Here is a 24,072-nt window from a genome sequence, read left to right as displayed (position 1 = left end):
TTGGCCGATTCTCAGGCCTAACCGACACACTAAATTTTGTTAAGACCGTTCCAAAAAGATATAAAAAAATTTGGCTGGACCACTCCAACAATTTAGAGGTATGAAAAATAGATGTTGTTCTAACTGGAATATCTTCATATTAAGAATCAGCAAAACCAAAAAAGAGTAAAAGAGTATCTCTTTGCAAACAAGTGGCATTGATCTAAGTAATTTTAAGCAAACTGCATTTTTAGTTTTAAAAAAAATTCAGATAATTTAAATATGGCGTTGTTGTAATTTTTAGTAATAATTTTTTATTAATAATAATAATTTTTTGACTAATCAAAATATTTCTTTAAAAAAAAAGCTTAATGAACTTGAAATATTTTTATTAATTTCATGTTTTTAATTTGTACCGACTATAATGTGGACAGAATTTAAGGAACGTATTCAAAAATTTAATTTTTAAATTAAAATACGGTTAACGTCACTACTAGAAAAATCCTGGGCGCGAGTACGATAACTTAGGCGACAAGAATTGATATCGGTATTTTATAGAGTGATTCAATACAATCATATTTTATTATAGGAGGGAGGGGTCTATCTCCCCCAGTTTAGACGGGAGGGGCAATTTTCGAAAATATCACGTAAAATACAAAAAAAAATTATTAAAAAACAACGGCAACACTTACAGTTATGAACGATACCTTTTTCAAAAGCCAGAATTGTACACTTAATTTCAGTTTTTAAATCAAATTATATCAATTAATTTTTCTCTAAATAATCAACTTCAAAGTCAAAATTTGGAAAAAAAAAGTTTAAAAAATACACATTACTATTTTTATCAAGACTTTTTCGTCGGAAAAAGATACAAATACTTATTTACCTACTGTAAAAACTATTTCGTACTATCTTCAGAAAGTCAATTTCAACACCTTCAGATTTTAGTCAGTGTCTTACTTCTTAAAAGCTATAAATATGCTATGAGAAATCACTAAAAGCCTGAAAGAATCATGGGGAAAAAAATCATTCTAACTAGCATACACACTACCAATGTCGTTGATTTTTAGTTTTAGATAAAAAAAAAAAAACTACCTGTGATGTAGTTTAATGTGTTTTTTTTAGTTGTTAAATGAAAAGCATTGAAAAGTTATACAAAACACTTTACCTTAATCCCTAGTGTATATAAGCATAGTTTATCAGAATCATTATTTTTAATCTTGATCTACCCTAACACCAGAATGCAAATAGTTTTGTTTATATTTTGTCAATAACCCGAGCCCCTTAAATTAATTTGTTTGATTTGATCATCTTTATTAGCAATTGAAAATGAATAAAACTCTTTGATGCAATTTCATTAAAAATAAGTTTAAAATAAATATAATTAGTGACGTAGGGTATACCAACCTACTTGAAATAGATTTAATTTATTTGTTTTTGTGACACATTTTTGAAAAACGTGAGTTTCTTATAAAATTTATAAATTATTTTAGAACAATCAATCAAGTATAATAAAGCTATTATTTATATAACTAGAAGTAAACTGTTTATTGTCACTTTACACCCTTTAGAATATCAACTTTAGAAACATTGTAATGTAGATATCACAGTCCGTTTCTATACCAACACAGAAAATTTTATATATATTTAATTTGTAAACACACTTCACCGAAGTTTAACAATTAACTTAAGCAATTCTTCAAGTTCAACTATTGTCATTAACCTGGGCTATCCAGTGGGGGTTAATGAGAATTGTTAAGAAAACGAATTGTATACGGAAACTCGTGTGATCCCATAATTGAATTGTTTTTCTTCTTAAACCAAAAACTCATTACAAACGATTGAGAGGATAGACATTTTTATTTATTTTTTTTTTTTGTTTGTTTTTGTTTTCTACAAAATGATACGAGTACTTTTCTAATGATGAGCATTCTTAAACATATATCCGGTCGGAAGTAGGAATCAATTGTGTAGAACATCATTAAATGGCAACGCAATGTTGCCAAGAGGATATCAAACACATTTGTAATAAAAGTTTCTATATAAATTGATTTGAAATTTTCCGCAGCAATAATCGTTATAAGGGTATTTATTATTTATATGGAAGAAACGAAATAAATAGTTTAATAACCTCAGACGATGGAATTATTTAGGACTTGACAGTGAATAAGGGATCTATTTTTGGCAAGGTTTGATAACAAACTCAAACTGAAAATGCGTAGAATAGATACTATATCTATCTATAGGTTAATATTGATGTGGAAAAGTTCTGTTTTCATCAATTAACATTAAACATTTTTTTTTTTTTCGTTCGAACCATTAATTTTGGGACAAAATTATGTATCAAAAAGCAATGAATTTTTACTAAAAATATTTATTGCTCCAATCATCATTTTATGAAATGATTGCAATTAGTGATGGGAACTATCGAATAAAAACTATCAAACTATCGATAGTTTATTCGATAGTTTATTCGATAGTTTATTTGATAGTTTATTCGATAGTTTTTATTCGATAGTTTTATCCGATAGTTTTTATTCGAATAAATAAATGAATGAATGAATGTACTATTCGATAGTTAAAATCATTCAATTACTAACTATCGATAGTTCAAATCATTCGATAGTTCCCATCACTAATTGCAATGCTAATTTATGGTCCCTTCGAAAGAAATGATGTCAGCTATGAAATAAACTTGTTAATAAATAAAATAGAACAGGATATGAATGATGGTTTCTACTATGCAATATAAAAATACATTAATTTTAATTTAAATACAAAACTAGTAATAAAATATTTTGTTTTTTTTTTTTAATTTAAACTAGAGATCTTTTAAGAAGTCTAGAAAAATCTATTGCTCTTTTATTAACTCACACAAAAAAATCCAAAGGAAACAATCAGGTTGGGTTAAAAAAAAATACTAAAATTAAATCATTTTTCTTGTTATACTCATTTTTCTTTTTATAAGGCTTAGAATAAGACTTCACTTGTTAAACCATTCGAGAATCGCATCTAAGTGTTCATTGGTATACAAAACCTAATTCAGAGCATTGAATACTGAAAATCGTCAGCCAAAATTAGCTCTCCTTGCCTTATTAGAATAGGAATACCTACCATTTACACAGGCTGAGAAAAAAAAATCATGTACCTATGAAATTCTTAAAAAAAAAAAAAATCGAAAAAATCTAATTTTTTTAACCTTTAAATCCATTTTTTTAAATGACAACTTACAAGTATAATTCATTTTATATCACCTTAAAAGCTTATAATTGCATCTCTTATATGATTTCTACGATGCCTACAAAATAAGTAAGCATTTTTTAAAGCCAACCAAGTCGAAATTTTAAACTGAGATTACGGCACTTCCTACACTGGTGGATGGTCATCGGCAACAGATCTCCACAGGTGTTTTGAATTATTTTTCAAGTTTTTCAATTTAAGATTGTGTAATTTGTAGAACACATACCGTTATGTGTGATATATCAAATGAAAGGTCATATTATTAGCATGCGTATTAAAGTTAAATCAAATATTTATGTGTGCTAGATCAAAAGATATAACGTGTTTAAAAAAAGAACATCTTTTCACCGTTTTTTTAGGATTTTGGATATGAAATTTTGTAAATTTATAGTTCATTCTATTACCAATGTACAGTATAAATTTCATTTATCTATCTGTAAAAACATCGCTTTTTCGTTTCATCGCTCGAAGAACCAAATGCACTCCGAAAACTCTCAAAAATCTCTAAAATGAAACAACCAAAACTCTCTGTAGTAAAACTTTAAGGGAAGCACTTTATTTGCCAATCATATAACTTTGGGGTTATTGGTATAACATTAGCGAAAGGTAAGTGCATCGAAAATTCTTCAGTTTGGACCAAGTTAAGGGTGCGTTTTGCGTTTTTCGTGAGTTTTGCTTCCAGGTTGTGACAACATCCAACAGGACCAAAGTTTTCAAAATTTAAACAGCTTGAACTCAAAGAGCAAGTTCGTAAGATGCGCATTATAGTTAAATCAAACTAAAATTACAGCGAAAATTTATAGTTTATAGAGAAACAAATAATATATTCAATATATCTGTTGTAGCAACGACACTTTGATAGTACCAAGATTTGATTTGAAATCATACACTTTTTAAACTTTTTATATTTTGTTTTATTAGAACAATTTAAGGAGAATACGTTGTATGCATTGTTGACATGAACATGTCCTCAATACAATAAGAGTTCAAACGTGATCAAATCATTCGTTAAAAATATTCACAATTTAGGCAGTCACAGTCTAAATGATTTTTACACATTTTTGAAACCAATTAAACAGATTTCCTTACTATTAGTCATTTAAAAATAAGTTGATACACTTTATCTGAGGCCGCCAAAATCGTCAAGTTGTATGTCATACATATATTTCAAGTTATAAATCGAAGTTTTAAATCGAACGAGTTGTGAGACACTGAGGCGTATGCGTAACCTTTTTTCAATAAAAACAAAAAAAAAAAAAAAAACAATTAAATAACATTCGTTTCAATTATTTTCTAATTTTTCTTGTATGCATTATTTTTTAAAATTATTTAAATATCCAATGTTAAAAATCTAAAAATTATTTAATTAACATTTCGGTAAAATAATTGTTTTGTTACAATTGAAAAAAAATGCTTCCGTTATTGGTTAACTTGGAAAATGTAATTGAAGTCGAAATGGACTTAGGGCCATTTTTTTCACTCGGAGTTGAACAAAACTTGAGAATTTTTAATATAAAAATTCTCAAGTTATGTTCAACTCCGAGTGAAAAAAATGGGACTTAGGGAGTTTTCATTGAACAGCAAAGACATATCCAAATCAATACCTAGCTAATTAAAATATATTTTATTTTAATTTTAACTCAGTTTTAAACGGTCTCCTAACCAATAAAACATTGTCTATGTACATTCATACAAAATAAAAACCTACCTAAATCGTTTAAAAACGTATTTCTAAACATTGAATATAAAATAACTTTTTTCTAAAAAAAGAACCTTAAAAAACTCAAATGAAACCAAAACCATATCGAACAGGTTCATTTTGGGAAAAATCTATCTTCTCACTCAGCAGGCGTTGATGGGTACGTATTCAAATCGGAAATAATATTTTGTGAATTAAAACAGAAAAAAAAATTTACGGAAAACAACAAAATTGTTTTATAATTAAACTCAATCGACATTAAAGGATTCTGCGTTTTATTTATTCGTGTATACCCACACAACATTTGTGTAGGTGCTTATACATTTTAAGCCTGGAACGTGGTTAAAATCGATTATACCGTGAGGTGAATGAAAATGAATATTCGATTTAAAGTAATGTGACGGTTGTGTTTCGTTTCGTTTTTGCTCGATTTTATATAATATAAATGAGGTGCAATCAATGTTTGGTTGGTTAATTAAATTCCTAAATTGTTTTAAAATGCAAAAATAAATATAATCTGATTTGTACAGAGATTATATTTGTAAAGACACACTTATAGACGTGTGTTAGCTTTATTCAAATCGAGTTTACATTTTAATTTGATTAATAAATTAAATGTAACTAATTGAATAAATTATAATTACCTATGAAAAAATATAAAAAAAGATAAGACAAGCGCTGTGCAAGGTTCTAAAAGTTTAATAGGTTAATGTATTTAAAGGTAAGTTTACAAAGTTATTGATTTTCTTAAAGGTTTTGAAAAGAAATAAATTCCTCATGATTTGAACTTGTTCCCATTTATCAGAGTCAAATGTGAGGAAACCTTAATTGTAATAGATTTTCGGTATTTCTCAATTTTACCAAAATTGAAATTTGTCCAAAAGGATTAAGGACATTTTTCGAGTGACTAACATCCCATGAACAAAATTTCTGATTCAACGTTCCAATGTCACGTCAGGAAAAATATCATCAGATTTAATAGCTTCCACACTACACATACTCGTAATCTACTACTTTTATCATCATCACGATGACATGATGAAAAACACTTTAGCCAAGATTCCAAATTGCTTTAAGAACTACTTAAGGCAAGAGTGATGCAAGCAAGGCATTGGTGTTGTGGCAGTTACTGATGGACAGAGTATGTGAAGGTGTTGCCTTTAACTCTGGAAACTCTCTCTACTGCAGTCTCTCTCTCTCGTCTGACCTAAAAGCTTGATGCCAGTTTGGTTATTATTTTTTTTTTTTTTTTTTTCTGAAAAGAGCTGTGTTGTGTAGCCACATTCATCAAGTTCAGTGTCAAAGCCGAATGTTGTTGTATACAAGAATAACAAAGTTATACTTGAGATTTTTACGAGGTGTGGTGTGGTACCAGTGTTGTATATGCGACGAATGTATCACAAATTATCCATACATTTTGATCACACACATAGTTGTGTAATATATTTATGAACTTTATGCTGGATTTGTTGTCATGCTAATGGATCAGTTTTGTGTAGTTAAGTTTAACCAAGGTACAGCTTCTATTTTTGGGGAAATAATAAATTAGTCATTCATTAAATTGTATCAAAAATGTGTGGTTTTGTCTTTTGTTTTTTTTTATTTTTATCTTGTTTTCATTTTGATGGATAGTCAGAGGGTGGATTGTAAAAGATAAATAAGGAAACTTTAGTGATGAAATATTTAGAGTTTACGAACAAAAACAAAAAAAAAGTTTGTTTGACAACTTATCGGTATTTTGTGTAGATGCATAGTTGAAATGTAGGACTGCAATTGACACACACAAAATGTGGGTGAATAATAGATTTATTGAATAAAAACGTGGGATTGTCTATACAGAAGAGGTCAATTTGAAAAGATATATTTAAGTTGTATTTTTGGGTATTATATTGAATTGATAGATTATGTTAATATTTAAGAGATTTAAATGTGCATTAAATTCCGAAAGATGGAAGGTCAATAATCTTCAAAACTGAAGGTGAATATTTTTTATATGCTGAAACTTGAAAAAGAAATATAAATAAAAACATATTTTTTCTTATTTAATTTTATGAAAAATAGTTTATGAGAATTTGATTCTTAAGAAAAATGGCTCAAAGAGACCAAAAACAGTATATTTTGAAAGTCCATATTTTATCCAATTTTAGCCGTATTCAATATTTGTTACCATTATGTTGAAAGATAAAGTATTTTCTTTTCTCCGTTACATGTTCAATATCAATAAATGCTTAAAGGATAAAAATAGACTATTTAGTAAAAATACCAAAAATGTAAAAACACCAAAAATGTTTTTCTCTTTTTCGAATAGTTTTCCATTAGTTTTTTACTATATTTTAATTTTTTAATTTTTTTTTCAAAGGATACAAACATATCGAAAGAAAATGTAATTATTATCTACAAAAAATTACTTAATAAAAATTTTCATATTCGGCTTCCTTTTCAAGTTATAGACGAAAACACAAAAAATAACAAAAAAAAGTCGAAAATAGCAAACATTATATTCAATTAAAAAAAAAAACAGGACCCAGATCATCATCAAAGGATCGTTTTAATTTTAATGGTTGTTATATTTCTTTTTCTGTTGATAGGTACTATAGAGGGCAAACGTTGAAATAAGCGAATCGCACACAAATTTCGTCATTTGGACACAAGGTAAATGAATTTAGTGTTGCTTGAGATCGTTTGTTATCACGACGTGATTGCATAGGTTAATACATAATTAATGAAATTGTTACAAAAATAAAGGAAGAAAGGAGCTATGTTGGATAGCTTTAGAGTCTTGCGTACAACTCAAGTCTTTAAAATACATTCACAAGTTTTTGTTACAGGGCAGAGTGGGGCACATTTGAACACTTTTTGCTCTGGAAGCTGCTTGAACGAAATATGTTCGATTTCTTGATCTGTAAAGTTTACTAACATTAAACAGAAACATTGAACTTCGATTTTAAAGAACATTTGGTTAGTTAAACAAATTATTTATATTGAATTTTGATGTTTTAAAAATATAGGCTCTTATGTTCAAAAGTGCCCCACCATTTGCTCAAAACTGCCCCAACTGTGTCAACGACATAAAATGTTGAATAAATATTTAACATTAATATATTCATTCAAAAATTCACCGTCAATTAGTTTAAAATTCATTGACCATTAACAAAAATTGTATTGCGTTTTGAAATCACGTACCAATTTTTTTTTAAACTCTTACAACTAAAAAACTGAAATAATGCAAAACCACTATAAAAATCACCTTCCACCTATAAATCTGAAAGTCAGCCGAGATAACGATGGAAAGTCATTGACATTTATCGATATCGTGTTGACGGGTTCAAATATCGAAATACTTCTAAAAAAGATTGATATGCTAAAATTTTATATGCAGCGTTCAAATGTGCCCCGTGTTCAAAACTGCCCCACTCTCCCCTACCTAGCTTAAGTTATAACTTGATTTTTTTTGTTTGGTTTTGATATTTAGTTTATAAACAATTATTTATTTGTTTTTTGTTTATTTGTTAAATATTAATTTTTTCTTATAAGTCAATTTTGAAAGAAAAGTATCTTGTTTATAGAAGTGAATATGTATTGCCTTTTATTTGAGTCTAAACTATCTTTAAATACATACATAGGTTGAAAAAAAATCTAAAATTCGATTTTTGTTTTCGAGATTTTTTTCAAGATTTAGAGCGAAATTCATAGTCGTTACTCAAGATAAGATTTTTCTTAACTTGAGCATTGACTTGAGAAAATATTTTTCTCAATCAAACTCACAAAGAAATTTGACTAATTTACGTAAACTCTCATCTAAAAATGTATTTTTTTAATAATTCGGTATCGATTTGATTTTGTGTTTGACGCGATTTAACGATATTTAACATTAAAGGAAAAAAATGATAGCGAATAATTATTAAAAAAATATTTATTTTAGATGACAGTTTACTCAAATCAGTCAAATTTCATTGTGAGTTTGATTGAGAAAAATATTTTCTCAAGTCAATGCTCAAGTTGAGAAAAATCTTAACTTGAGTAACGACTATGAATTTCGCCCTTAGTCTTTCGAGATTTTTGTTCGTTAGAAATTTTTGTACATTCGAGATTTTTACATTCTAGATAACAAATTTTATTTTCGAGATTTTTTTCGTTCAAGATAACGTCATGATCCCGACTTTGTGTACAAAATTCCTTGAAGAAAATCAATTCTTTTAATGCAAAACTTAACAAAACATTGTTCTATGGGAAGCACCCTAAACAACAGTTTGATTCTTTTTTCGTATTGAAAATATGGTTTTATATGTATTCATATTCATACAAACAAAACTTTCTTTGCAATCAATAAAAATGAAAAAAAAAATGTTTGATGGCAGGTAAGTAATTGTAATTTAGACCTTACAAAGTCATCGAATAACTAGCAAGTCAAAAACTTGCTAGTCTTTTGTGGTATCATAATGGACCCATAAGGGTCTAAGTGATTCATGTCTTTGCCCAAAAGCCACTCTAACCTAACCTAGCTTTGCAAAAGTCATTTTTTTTTATTTTAAGAATCACCCTCTTCTTTCAAGTACGAAAAAAGTCTTTTTGACAACTCACACTTTAAAAATACATATAACTAAAATAGTACCTCAGGAAAGTCGAAGGATTGCATTATAGGATAGAGGTACCTCAGTTCACTTCATAATGAAGATACAATTTTGAATTTTCAAAATTGTACTTTTCTTTTAGAAAACGTTATTGCAATTATGCGAAGTTTTGGGAAAAATCTATACATAAAAGTTAAAAAAAAACCCATTAAAATTAATGAAATCATTAAAAAAAAAAAACAGTTAAAGTTCCGGTTAAAAAGTTTAAACATAAAGTTTAAACCATAAAAATATATTGAATATGACGTCCGAAAAGAAAACGTTTGCATTTTACATTTTTCATTCTTTCAAAAAAATATCTATTTTTTCAACCAAAAACAACAATTTAAACGAATTGTTGTTCAAACACAAGAATTCTAGTAGAAGCTGGAGTAAAACTGTAGTTTAATAATTAATTCCAAATAACATTTAAAATCCTCAAAAAAAAACTAACTAATTTAACTGTCACGCCTCTGAAAGAATACAAATTCTATACAAAACGATAGTTTAAGTATTTTCCTATGCGGCTTTTATCAGATCTTTGGCTTTTCAAGCTATCAAATGTTTCAGTTACCATGAGTATGCCTCACAGTGAATTGTCTCGGTTACTGTTGTGGAGGAAGTTATAATATAAGACCTTGTTTATACTTTTATTCTAATGGCACTCTTCCTAAATTTTTATTGTAGAACATAAAACTGTACAACACAAAAGTCACAAAAATCATATAAATAAAAACAAAACAAAAATGAATCACTTTTTATAACCAATTGGGTGTAAAACTACGGGTATCAATCTTCTCTTATATAAAATTGATATTCAATCCAGGTTTTTTGTTAAATATAAATACCGCTTTTTAAAATCATACGATTAATTTAAATGCCATAACGTCAAAGTAGTTTTTAAACTAAAAGTCCCCAAAAATTGCGAAACTTCTTTATCTTTTGCGGTGCAAAAAAGTGGAATGAATATACATAAATGCAGAGCGTTTATAATGTTTACAAACATGATACATTCACTAACAACTATCTAGCAAACAAGAGTGTAAGACTGGACTTACCACCATGCTTTCAAATGCCAGTTTCAATCTGGTTTTAGGTGTTTCTATACTCTTGCATTCTTGTTGATAGTTTTTTTTTTTTCTTTTTTTATTAAATACGAAACTCTTTTTCCCATTCCATGTAAGGCATTGGAAAGAATGCTATTAGAGCTTATGGTGGATATATCAGGTGGTTGCAAGATGAATAAAAGTTGTCCGGGATCTTTATGATTTCTTATGTAACTTCTTTTGCAACTTCAAAGAAAAATAAAAGTCTACAGGCAAGAGTATATTTTAGTTTGTGAATGTAACAGAAAAAACATTTAATCCAAACTAATTTTAATCCACTTATATGATATCGATGTTAAATTGTCCCAATTACTACAGAAAAGTTTTAATAGTTCTCACATTTTAAACTTTTTAATGAAGTGGAAAATTTTAAACCGAATCGAGTCAATACCACAGGAAACTATAAACTATTTGATTTGCATAAAAATACTCACTTATATTATTTCGTTTATTAGAACCCAGCAGTTTCATGATGAATTATATCCAAAAATTGTATTCCTTTTTTTTGTTTGCTTTTCTCTCTCCAGACGACAACTAACAATTTGCGAACAAATTCACTTTTTGATTTTTTTTCTCAAACTTTGATACACCTCGCGGCATCAAAAACAAATGACATCCACATCGATTCAATGATAACTCACTGTTCTGAAAATAACAAAAAAAATATTGATAAATTAATGAAAAATACATAAAATTAATATGCAAGCATTGATATTTGATTGACATATTATTTTGGCTGTCTAATTGCTTTGGCCACCGTAAAGTCTTATGAACCCCTACCAAGTATTTTTGAATGATAAAAATAAATCAAAATTGAAAAAAAAACACTTGTTACTGCTAAAAAAAGACAATTAAATTAAATTAAAATAATATAAATATTAATGTGAGTAGGAAGTTGATTTAAATTTTCAATGAGAATGAGAAAAAAAAACTAGAAGCCATGCATTTCTAATAACGTCTAACTAGGTTATGTTTGTTTGTATTAAGTGTATTATAGAGCCCTGAGTTTAATTCTATGTGCTTGATCTTGACAGAATAGAAAAAAAAGTTAAGTTGACCACATTTGTAATTCATTCCTCCCTATAAAAAATTCAACTAGATAAAAATAAGAAAAATGTATGAAGTAGGTATTTTACTTTTAAGCTTTTCAGAATTATCTAATAGTTGTAGGTCACTGAACGGTCCGCACATGGGTAGTTTTTTTTTTTATCAATACTAATTAAAATATAATTTTAATTTTTTTTTTATTTAATTTTTTACTTTGTCCATGTTAAATAAATAAAATTTAATTATCAAGTTTTCTGCTCAGCTCTTTTGTTTAGTTTTTGTCTATGGCATGTCTTGGCATTTGATATGGAAATTGAGGCCTCAAGTTGATTTATTCGCATTAATTTTGATGTTTCCACATGAGGATTGATGTATATGAATGTGTTTTGCTATAAGTAACGGTAATTTTCCGAAAATATGACGGAGAGCAGTTTTTTATCATTTTCTTTTTTAATTAATTTTGAATATTTAATTGATTTATTATGAATAATCATTTTATTATACATACATACATGTGAGTTAAGAAATCATATGACATTATAACAGATATATTGGAAGGGTTAAAGTTGAAAAATACCGGAAACTTTGAGGAAATAATCTGAAAGCTTGTTTTATAAGAAAAGAAACAAATTTGAAGCAACAGCTGATAAGCTAAGTATAAAATTCACGGCTGATTCATATGGACCAGGGTAAGAGTTTTGTTCATTTGATTACGTAGAACTACTGTAAACTGCATAGTGGAGTAACTAAAGATCAAAAATTGGCTATATTAGGGAACCCGGCCGAACAGCTTAGATTTTGATGATCTTTTTTTTCAAACGTCGGTAATTAAAAATACTTTAAAGTCTATAGATTAAAAATTGCCGGTGTTGCCGTTTTGATTTTTTAAATTTAATTGAAGATTTTTGTGAACAAAAACAAATTTTTTTCAAAAATTTTACTTAAATTTCATAAATTAATTGATGCCAAAAGATTGTCTTGGAAATTCAAGGAAAAAAAATATATGGGAGTGAGGGACAATCATCCACAGTTCAAGCGGTAGATGCAATTTTCTTATTAATTGACTTCAAACACAAAAAAAAATATTTGAACACAACGGCAACACCTACAATATTCAAATATACATTTTTTAAAAGCTAGAAGCTTAGTCATATATGTAAAATTAAAATTAAGTTTATTGAATGAACGGCTTTTAAAAGAATGGTAATTGAACTCAGATTTTTGAAAAAAAAAATTATTGAAAAAATTTTAACATGTCGTTTTTTAAACTTGGTCGTAATATAAAATGCATTTATTTTCAAATTTTTTTGGCCGCATTTATTATGATTTCAAATTATAAAAGGAAATGTCAATATGTATTACGGTTTATGAAAAAAATTAAAAAGTATTTCATTTTCGAAGAACTTTTTTTAATAAAAGTTTTGAAAAAAATGCAACTTATTTTTTTTTTTAAAGTTCAACATCTAAACATAAAATTATTTTTTATTCATTTAATAACCCTTATTGTTGAAAGTTAAATAGCAAAAATTTAAAGTTCCTATTTAACACAGTCTTTGAGAAAATTAATTATTTCAATGCAAAAATTCAGTTTTAATAAAAAAAAACCATTGAAATTGAAGTAATTTTTCATTTTTTTTTTCAAAAGTGTGATATATTTTACCTTTTTTGCTTCGAAATTCAACTGATAATATTTATGGCCAAAAATTTTTTTTTAAATAAATTCATATTTTTTTAGAAAAAGTTTGGACAAAAGTCATTTTAAATTTTTCTAATAACATTTTTTTTTTAATTCTGAGTTTGAGGACCATTTTTCAAATAGTCTTGATTAAATTTAGTGGATTTAAATTTAAGAGATAAGAATGAGCTTCTGGCTTTTTAAAAATGTATTTTAAAATATTGTAGGTGTTGCCGTTGTTTTCAAAATATTTTTTTTTGTGTTTGAGGTCAGAATGTTAGAACATTGCATTTATCGCTTAAACGGTCCCTTACTGCCTTTTATATATTTTCTTTAAATTACCTAGAGAATCTTTTGCTATCATTTGTTTTATGAAATTTAAGCAAAAAAAATGGTTTTGTTAAAAAAAAATTTAATTTTAAAAAACAATACGGCAACACCGCACCGGCGATTTTTAATCTATAGACTTTAAAGTATTTTTAATTACCTACGTTTGAAAAAAAATATCGTCAAAATCAGAGCTGTTCGGCCGGGTTCCCTAATAATTTGCTTTAGTTACTCTACTAGCAAACGAATTTGTAATTTGTGTTTTGAATTGGAACTGGGTATAATTCAAAATTTCTAAAATAAATTTTAACTCATGAAAGTTAAAATTTAACTTGATAATTAACATAATTTTTTTTAAATCATAATTCCTGATGTACAGTGCTTTAGATAATAGAAAAGCAGAATGATAAAAAACAGATTCATGCTAACAATAAATTTTTGATTCATAAAGAGAATTTTGAAAAACAGAAAATTTTTTTTGTGACAATTTTTTTTTTTTTACTGACCAAATTTTGGAATACTTACAGACATTTGAAATCTAGAACTTTGAAATACAAAACTTTGAATTTATAGAATTTTAAAATACGGAATCATTGCATACAGAATTAATGAAATCGAATTTCTGTACTAACAAACTATAATCTCAACTTGTCTGTTTTATAAATGAAGTTCAAATGAGTAAAACTGTTGCACAACAATAATAGAATCGCTCTAAAAAAAGTAAGAAATATTATCAATGAAAATTGTTATAGCAATTTTTGAGAAAAAATATGATAGGTAAAGAAATCCATATTCGAAATCTTCTGACAGTTCCAAATTTGAATACCTAAAAATAGCGTTTTTTACCTTTTTATTTCGGAATAACTCTAAACGTGATGTCCCAAAGCAATTTCTTACAATTTTAGATTTGCGGCCAAAATAGAAACGAAATCAAAGCGTGAAAAAATAAAGTTCCACCAATTAGATACTTTTTTATAGCACTACAATTTTCATGAATTGAAAAAGAAATTAAATTTGGAATAGCTCGGTTTTAAAAACGAAACTATTACTTTTGTAAACAAAAATTAGAGCAGGGGTTAATACATACATTTATGTCTCACTTTTATTTGTAATAAATCAAGGTCTTTCTAATTATGTAAATATATGTAATTTTGTAATTCGTACAAATTCAAGCTTTAAAAAATGGAATTTTTAAAAGATCTCTTAACAATCAGCATCGCACTTTTCATATCTGCAACTTCTCCCTCAGTGATGGGAAATATTGCGTATTTTTTTAAATAAAATTTTACCTATTTTAAATAATATTAAGAACTTCTCACCTTAAAATCAGGAAGACTTGCCTTCCCATGTGTTAAGACAGATTAACTTCGAAAAAAAACAATCACATATTGAAAAAAATTGTATTCAGAATTTATGGGATTTTAAATTGACACATTTTTCAATTTCATTAATTAAAAAAAAAAAATACAGTTGTTTTAAGGAAAAAAATTCAAGTAAAAACTTTTTTATTTGATTCTTTAAATAATTTTTATTCACATAAATAAATTTTGTATTCATAAATTATTGTATTGCCAAAAAATATTAGTGCACATTTTATTTAGACACTTTTTATGGTTTACTAAGGAATCCATATTTAACTTCAAAACATAACTTCATTTATTTGTTTAAATTTTATATTTATTATATTTCTAAACGCTAAGCCCTTTGGAGGAAGCCCTTAAGCTCATTGAACTATTGAAGGCAATCGAAAAATAGACCGTAACTCAGCCGTAACGCGTTTTTTTTTCAAACTGAAAATACTACCGCCTTACTCCAAACTACAAGCTTATCAATTGAATGTTTTCTTATTTTGTTTTCCTCAACGCACCTTATTTAACAAAATTGATTGTTCTTAACCTGCGTACTTATCATCAACAAACACGTCAATAATAATAAAAAAAAATCTATGTTTTTCCATTTACATATCTTGACCTTGTAGATCAAACGTTTTTCTCTGAATAAACAAAATTAATACTCTATTACTTAAATACTTAACCAGCCTCCCGCCTTCGCCTTCAAAATTCACGGAACGTAATGTAATATAACTATTGTTGTTAATGAAAAAAAATCATAAAGTTCAAAAAACGCATTAATCAATTAATGTTGCGAATTTATTTCATTGACCTTAATCTTTTAATCCTAAATGTTTATAATATTGTCACCTCACTCTCTGTTTTCGTCAAATAATATTCGTTTAGATATAGAAAACGTGCAAAGCCCACAAATCACACTTTAAATCTCAAAAAATCTATGCGTTTATTATATTTAGACAATGTTACACTACTGTGCACTATAGCACCACCCAACACCCTGTCAAACGTAATAGTAGTAGTCGTGTCGTCAAGTCAAATCAAGACGACAAAGTGTGAAGCTAATTGAAACATATTGACAGCATGTTGACATGGTAGAAGCGCGTCATGAGCATTGAAACATATCGTTAAGTATGAAGCTTCTCCATACCTTACCTAGACTTTACTTCAGGTTCACACATTTAGCCCCCAGGGGTCTGGAGTTGAAGTGTAATTATCAATTTCACAACAACAACAAAAAAATTGAGTTATTATATCTTCATTATAAACGGGGGTTCGCGTGTGCCTAACTTTGAGACGTCATTAGACTCACATTAAATTAAAAACCTCTTCAAAAAATGGTTAAATTGTTTTGGTTTAGGCCTATAATTTGATTTAATGTTTTGTTTCTTTGAAAGTGATAATACCTATCTCACGCCACTTTGTTGGTGCTTCATTTAAATTAGTAAATGGTAGCATTTTAAATTAGATTCATTTGAAACGTCACAAGGCTTACCAAAAAAAAATTATTATATTTATATTTATTTTTTTTTTTAAATATTAATTGCTGACACATGTTGAGAATACAATTTGTATTTTAACAAATTTGATGATTATTTTAAAAGATATGCTCATTGATTAAAATAAAAAGTGCACTGAAACATTTTCAAGACCAAATTTAAAAATTTGCGGTGTTCAAGTTAACCATTTGATGACTTTTTGACAGTTTAGGGGAAGGGTATAGCCCGACTCAGAACAACACGACTTTGTACACCCCGACTCACGACAGCCCGATTCAACCCATACCCCGACTCAAGATAGCCCGACTCATCGTAACTCGACTCAGGTAAGAACTAACCCTGAGTCGAGTTGCGATGAATCGGGCTATCTTGAGTCGGGGTATGGGTTGAATCGGGCTGTCGTGAGTCGGGGTGTACAAAGTCGTGTTGTCCTGAGTCGGGCTCTGCTTCTACTGCACTGACTACGAAACGGTATTTAAAAATCCCTAACACCCCCAAAATCTGGAGTTAGGGGCAAAAAAACGGTTTTTTTTTTTACCTTTACCTATTGATAAAATTCTAGCTTCGTCAAATTTTTACCCATTTTTGATTTTTTAACTTTGAAATCGTTTATTTCAAAAACAATTTTTTGGAATATATTGATTTAAAAATTAGAATTAAATGTACAATTCTCCCTTTCGGAAATGGTATCACTTATAACTGTAAGTGTTGCCGTTATTTTTTTAATAATTTTTTTTTTTATTTAAATAATTTCCAAAAATTATTTTAAATTAAGAAAAATGTATAGCAAATAAGAAATCTCAGCATCTAAAAATAAAATCGGTACAAAATGTGTGCATTAACTAATGTATGGTCAAATAGTATTTTTTTTTTAATTCAAATATATTTTTATTTGCAAAAGCGTTTTTTTTTCAACGCAAAATATTTTTCAATGAATATTTATTTAACTTGAAATGAAAATAAAATGCATAAAGCAAAAATGATTTTGCACAAACCTGAATGATAACATAATGATGTTGGAACAATTTTGCTTTCCTCAGACTTTGCTTTTAAGACTTCATCGATTTTGAATTTAAAATATATTCTTAAAAGTTTAAGTAGCAAAAGAAAATTATAAAATTGCCTTACATAAAAAAAAAACAAATTGAATAAAAGCATAAGTTTTAAATTCATCTTGTGACAGTTTTCCGAACCCAAAATGAAAAACAGTGATGCAGAAAGCTTATTTTGAGGTTCCAAAAACAATTTTTGTATTTTTTTTCCAAATCACATGGTGATAGGAAGAATAAAAAATTTAAATAAAATAAATAAAAAATAAATAAAAAAACTTAATCGGAACTAAAAATTATTTTTCAAATTTTTTTTCTCCAATTTTTAAAACAAGGCCATAAAATTCGAGTTTGAGTACAACTAGAAACTCAGTTTCGTTAGAATCACTTACACTATTACGTATACCAAATTAAATTAAAATTGTTAGAGTCGTTTTCAAGAAAACTGCAATAACTTGAAAATGTTATATGTTTGGTAGATATCCGTTAAATATGATCACAACAAAAACATACTGTTAAAAAAAGAGCCAAGTTCTCATATGTTGAAATTATGCTGGCACAAAAAGTACTGAGATGTAAAAGTGTACTAAGTTCTAAAGTTTGGGCTTAAATACGTATCAATAAAATTTTGATTGTTCTCTTGACAATTTTTCTTTTAATTATCGATTTTTAAAGTTATTTCAAAATTGCCAAGTAAACAATCAAACTTTAGAACTTGGTACACTTTTACATCTCAGTACTTTTTGTGCCAGCATAATTTCAACATAGGAGAACTTGGCTCTTTTTTTTAACAGTATGTTTTTGTTGTGATTTCACTACTTTTTGCAAGGTATGGCTGTAGAATTGAAAATCTCTATATTTGATGAAAATTCAGTAAAAAAGGGGGCGGTTGCCACGCCCCCTGGCTGCAATTCTCAAATTTTAAATTTTTTCCTTTGTATAAACTACCAGCTCTACCGTTCTAACAAATTTCAAGATTCTACGATAATCAGAAGTGCTCTATAATATTTGATGAAAATTCAACGGAAATGGGCGGATGCCACGCCCCCTGAATTGAAAATCTCAAATTTTCGATTTTTTCCTTTGTATACACCACAAGTCCTATCACCGTGTAAAATTTCAAGTTTCTACGATATCGGGAAGTTCTCCATAATTTTGATGATCTGTCAGTGAGTCAGTGAGTCAGTGAATCAGTGAGTCAGTGAGTCAGTTACGGTTTTTGCTATTTTTGAAGCCCTATATCTCAGAAACTACTCATCGTAGGAGGCTGAAATTTTGTGAGGTGTTTGGTTTTGACCAGCTCAACAAATGTAGCGAGTTTGAAATTTCTAGCATCTTTGGTTTGGAAGTTAGAGGGGGGTCGAAAATGGCCTGAGTTGTTTCCTGTAAATAAGGGTGTAGTGCCAAAGTTGCTAGAGAACTTGGCTGGGTACTACCGTGCCCCTTGATATATTTAAAAAAAAAATGCTCTTGGAAATTGCGCAAGCATCAATTTATCAAATTTCACGAAAATCCTCTTCGCCGATTAGATCATAGCTTAATGTAAAGGAGTTTTTAATATACAATAATAAATGTATATTTCGTTTTGAGCATCAATTTTAATTATCAAAAAAAAGCTCTTATTTTTAAATAAAATATCAGTTTTTGTCATTTTTAACGACTTCCAAAAAGGAGGAGGTATTAATTCGTCTGTATTTTTTTTTTTATGTTTGTTACCTCATAAATTTAGACTGAGTAAACCAATTTTGATTTTTGTGTTGGAAAGCTGGTGCCTGCAGTGCGGTCCTATTTCAATTTCGACCAGTTCTGGCTATAGAATGTATGAGAAAACCCAGTTTCGAATCATGAAAGTTCGATAAAAATGATTATCAAAACTTCGCCTTTAGCTATAGACTGCAGGTGTGCTAATTGTGTTTTTTCATGACAAAATATTCCTAACTTTTTTTTATGGAGATAAAAAAAAATATCTAGGTGTACACTACAGTACAATGTTATAGAAAATTTTATATAAACCTAACTTTTTTTGATATTTTCATAAAACAAGAACTTGAAAAATGAATAATTTTCAACTTTGTTCACCTGTTTTCCGAGACTGATTTTTAAATGTTTTCTTTTTAAATCTTAGTACATGCATAAGCCTAGTACATACTTGTAAAGAAAGTCGTGAATGCAAACAAATTTTCATTTTTTGTTCACCCGCGAAAGTTTCTTTGAACTTTCTTAGAGAAAAAAGTGAAATAGATGCACGGGAATCTCTTTCACACAGATGAATCCATTACAATTTTGAATCATATTATTACTGGCTATGCCTATAAATTTTTTTAAAACAAATGAAATTGAGGAAAAAGGCCTTGATGAATACTTACTCAATGGAATGAATTCATATTGTTCATTATGAGCATGTTCATAAGATGATTAAATCTGAAGTGTGTACCGGAGATGAATTTTATATGTTCACAAATAAGAAGTATGTGTACTGTGCTTTAGCGCCCATATTTATAGTTATTTGGCGACTCTCAAGGGGGGTTTTTGGAATTAATTTTTTTTGACCAAAAATAACGGTACTTGTCATATACCGATTTTAGTAAAATTGAAATATCTCGAAAACGGCTCCAACGATTTTGTTTAAAAAATTCAAATGTTAGTTTTAAGCTAAGGTCTATCTTTTAATATAAAAAAAAATTTTTTTTTGAAAATCATTATTAACGGTACCTGCCATAGAACCGTTTTTTTCAAATCCGATTATCTCCGATACTGCTTATTCAATTTCAACGAAACTTTTTGTGAAGAAGCATTTATATAATTTAAATATAAACCAAAAATAAAATTTTCAAAAAAATAATTTTTGGATTTTTAAAAAAAATTTGAAAATTTTTTTTTGAAAAATCAAATTTTCGAAAACGGGATATTCAATTTTTTTGAAATTTTATTTTTAGATGCTGATTAGTGATTTCTACAAAATGGCATACCAATTTTATTTTTTAACTTTTTTTCCAAAAAATTATTTATAAAAAATTAGTTTTTAAAAAAACGGCTCTAACGATTTTGAAAATTTTTTTTCTAAAAATGCATCTTAATATATCAATCAAAACTGCATACTTGTTTTAAAGGGCAATTTGATTTCAGATTTTATTTTAAAAAAAAAAACGAATTTTATTTTTTTTTTCCAAATTTCTATGTAAAAAGTCTTAAAAATTCAAGCAACTTTAACTCTAAGAGCAAGTTCGTGCTTTAATCGTGGTGATTAAAAGTTGCGCTCTTCATAAACGAACAAAACTGTATACTTAACATTTTTAAATAATTTCATTTAATACTGCCTCAAGCTCTCTGAATGCTAAAAATAGGACTATTTCAACTTAAAATTGAAGAAGTCATCTTCTTCTTCATCTTATATCAAAAGTCAAAAAGTTCACTTCATACCTACTAAAATTACAACACAACCGGCACATGTCTAATAGAAAATAAAAAAAAAAACAAAACTTATAGTTCACACGACTCTTTTTTTTTTTTTGTTTTTCTTTGACTTCATCTTTGCAAAGTATCTAAATATATCCACAGCTTATTTGTGCAATCCTCAGTCGCACATTTTTTCAAAACTTGATTTATGTTTTTGTCATTTGGAGATCTTTAATCGGAACTCTATTGGTGTTGCGCCATTATAATGTCTCACTGAAGTCTACTCCTATGTCTACTACTATCCAGTTTAAAAAAAAAAAAAAAAAACAAGTTTCTTCCTATAAAGACACTTTCAGATGCGGGAATGCACACGTATTCACATATTTCCGGAGCTCTTTTCGTCACTCAAACATTCTAATAATTTGGATCAAAACAAACATTTCTCATACTTCCATTCCATAGTCTATTTTTTTTTTTACAAAACAAAGTAAACAAAAACCTACAAATTAACTTTATCGACTTAAAAATGCACAAACGACTCATTTGCCTGATCTGAGTAATAATAGGTTTTTTTACATTCCCTCATTTATTAATCTAATTATGCGCATGGTTAATATTCAAACAGTGGCCTAGACTTTATCTAATTTGAATAATGCAAGACTCAGAGTGTGGATACAAGTTTCGGTCTATGTAATTTGTAACAAATCAGCCATATCCCCAGATTCAATGGAGCTCAAATGCATCACATACGAAAACTGAATCAATCTATTTATAGGAACTTTTTTTATGGTAAATTGAGATTGAATTATTTCCCAAAAAATCATTAATTTTTATGACTTTTTTCTTTCACAACTCCTTGACTAAAATGACTAATTAAAGGATAATCTACTACAATTTGTTGACCTATTTATGAAAAACAAGCATGGTTTCTGTTAAGAAAAAAAAATATATAAATAATTAAGTGTAGTTTTTTATGTTCGAACGTTTTACTGTTCAGGTCGATGAATGCAACCGGCTCAGCTGCTCTGCTGCCGGTTAGTTGTGTATTACCAATCGCTCGTCCATTTCAACCAATATTGGTTGAGACATTTTGGTCCATAATAATTATAGCTAGCTGGTTGGTATAAATTTCAAACGGATGGAAAATATAGTATATACCTGCTGCCTGCTGCTTTGGTACACTTTTAATCAATGAAATTCAAAGACGACGAAAAATCCAAACAAGAAGCTGTCATTATGACATTACAACACACACCTTTAAACTTATGCAATAAATAAATTCGTATTCGTTTGCAAGTCGCAGTGTGATGTGTTGTATCGGTTAGACGTGATCAATACTGGTGGAGATTGACAGCTTGCGAGGGGTCGAACAGTAGGAGTTTTTAATAGAAAAAGTTGTTAATAATTTTAAGGATTTAATTTTGCAGTTGAAGAGTTAAAATAAATCAAATACAAAAGGATTATAAAAGGGTTGATCAGAGTTTTCAGCATAGTCAACTCAGATAACGCCTCTGTGTCGCAAGAATCTGATAGCTTTACTTTTTCACGAAACATTAAATTTAAATTAAATAAATATTAATAAAATATAATTCAATTCAACAAAAACAATTTTTTAAAGTTATAGTTTTACAATTTCAAATTAATCAATATCTTACAATATTCTCAGAGATGAAAATTTCAAATATCGTAAAAACTTAAATTTTTTTCTATTATACGCGATGTTAAACGCGATGGACTTTAATGCCAAGGCAGCTTAAATCTACGTTTTGCAGAATAAATATCTACTCACATTCAAATCATTCATTTAAATTCTACATAAAACCAGGTATTAAAAAAAATGCATTTGAAACAAAGAGAAAAATATTTCTGGCAAAGAAAAAACATTTGCATACAAAAATATTATTGCAACTAAAAATATTTTTCATTAAAAAACATGTTATTGCAAATAAAAAATTGTGCATTAAATACCTATTTATTTATGTTTTAATATTTCTTGAATTTCTTACAATTTTGTCAGTTTGACTTTAAATAAAGCTCATTTCATTTCATTTCATTTTGTTTTTTATTCATTATAAATTACTTAAAGCTAGATACAATTATACAAATTAAATTAAATTGAATGAAGTAAAAAATAGTAATCATTCTTTAACTTATTAATGGCGTTTTCGATTGGCAGTCCGGAAGCGTCCGGAATCATTCTGAAAACGTTTTATTCGTACAAAACTGACAGTTTTGTGTGAATAAAATTTTTTCAGAATGATTCCGGACGCTTCCGGACTGCCAATCGAAAACGCCATAAGTTAGTGTTGAATGACACGTTTCAATAAATAATTTCAATAAAAGTCTGATGTGGGGTGACAATCAGTACAAAGTAAATTCGTTATTATAATTATAATAAATGAACAAAATATTTTAATCATTATACAATTATTTAATTTAAGATACAAAAGTAGAATTAAAAGATAAAAATGAAGAAGAAAGATAAAAATGAAGAAAAAATCAAAAAACGTAGGAAGAAATAGAAAAAAATTAACTTAACAATTTCAAAAGGTAAATTAATTATTGTTATTTTGTGCTGATAATTAATTTGGGATTCTTAAAATGGATTCAATATGCTCAGTTTCAACAGTGAATAGTCAGTCCTTGACTTTTTTCAAAAAAGAACTCAACCGGGTAGTGTTTCTGATAAAAACAGGCAGTTTATTGAAAAATTTAGGTGCTGTAGCAATGTAAAAAATTGAAAAATGTGTTCTACGAGTGAAAGGTTCATTCATTAGGTGCAAGCTGTTTGTGCGTAGATCATAAATTTCTGAGTTTCTACTGGGGATGTTGCCACTTTGTTTAAAAAATTCTTTGAGTACTTTAAAAACATAGAGATGTCTCATTGGTAGAATTTGCAATTCCTTGTATAGGGGCCAACTTGAAGCTAATCGATTTTTGTTAGAAATAATTCTTATCAAGTGTTTTTGTGCAATCAATAGAGGTCTAATGGTATAACCACCCCAACTGGTTATACCATATTGAAGTTTTGACTGTGCAAGACCGTTATAAATACATTTTAATACTTTTTTTGAGCAAAATGGTTTTATAAGATAC

At 27.9% G+C, this 24,072-nt stretch overlaps 1 protein-coding gene across 3 annotated transcripts in view; it reads right to left on the bottom strand.

Annotated features, from left to right (window-relative positions):
* Positions 1-24,072, bottom strand: part of LOC129913296 (lysosome membrane protein 2) — a 92,614-nt gene that overhangs the window by 32,337 nt on the left and 36,205 nt on the right. For 2 of the 3 annotated variants that reach the window (XM_055991891.1, XM_055991890.1), the window contains exon 2: positions 11,069-11,279. In XM_055991891.1, the coding sequence (XP_055847866.1) occupies positions 11,069-11,105 (37 nt within the window). In that variant the 5' untranslated portion in view covers positions 11,106-11,279. Of the gene's footprint in view, positions 1-11,068; positions 11,280-15,002; positions 15,140-24,072 lie in introns of those variants that run through there. The other variant, XM_055991889.1, reaches the window with a different exon arrangement.

Source organism: Episyrphus balteatus, chromosome 3 (assembly GCF_945859705.1).
Source record: "Episyrphus balteatus chromosome 3, idEpiBalt1.1, whole genome shotgun sequence".
NCBI classification, from domain to species: Eukaryota; Metazoa; Arthropoda; class Insecta; order Diptera; family Syrphidae; genus Episyrphus; species Episyrphus balteatus.
This window is presented reverse-complemented; position numbering and strand designations above follow the sequence as displayed.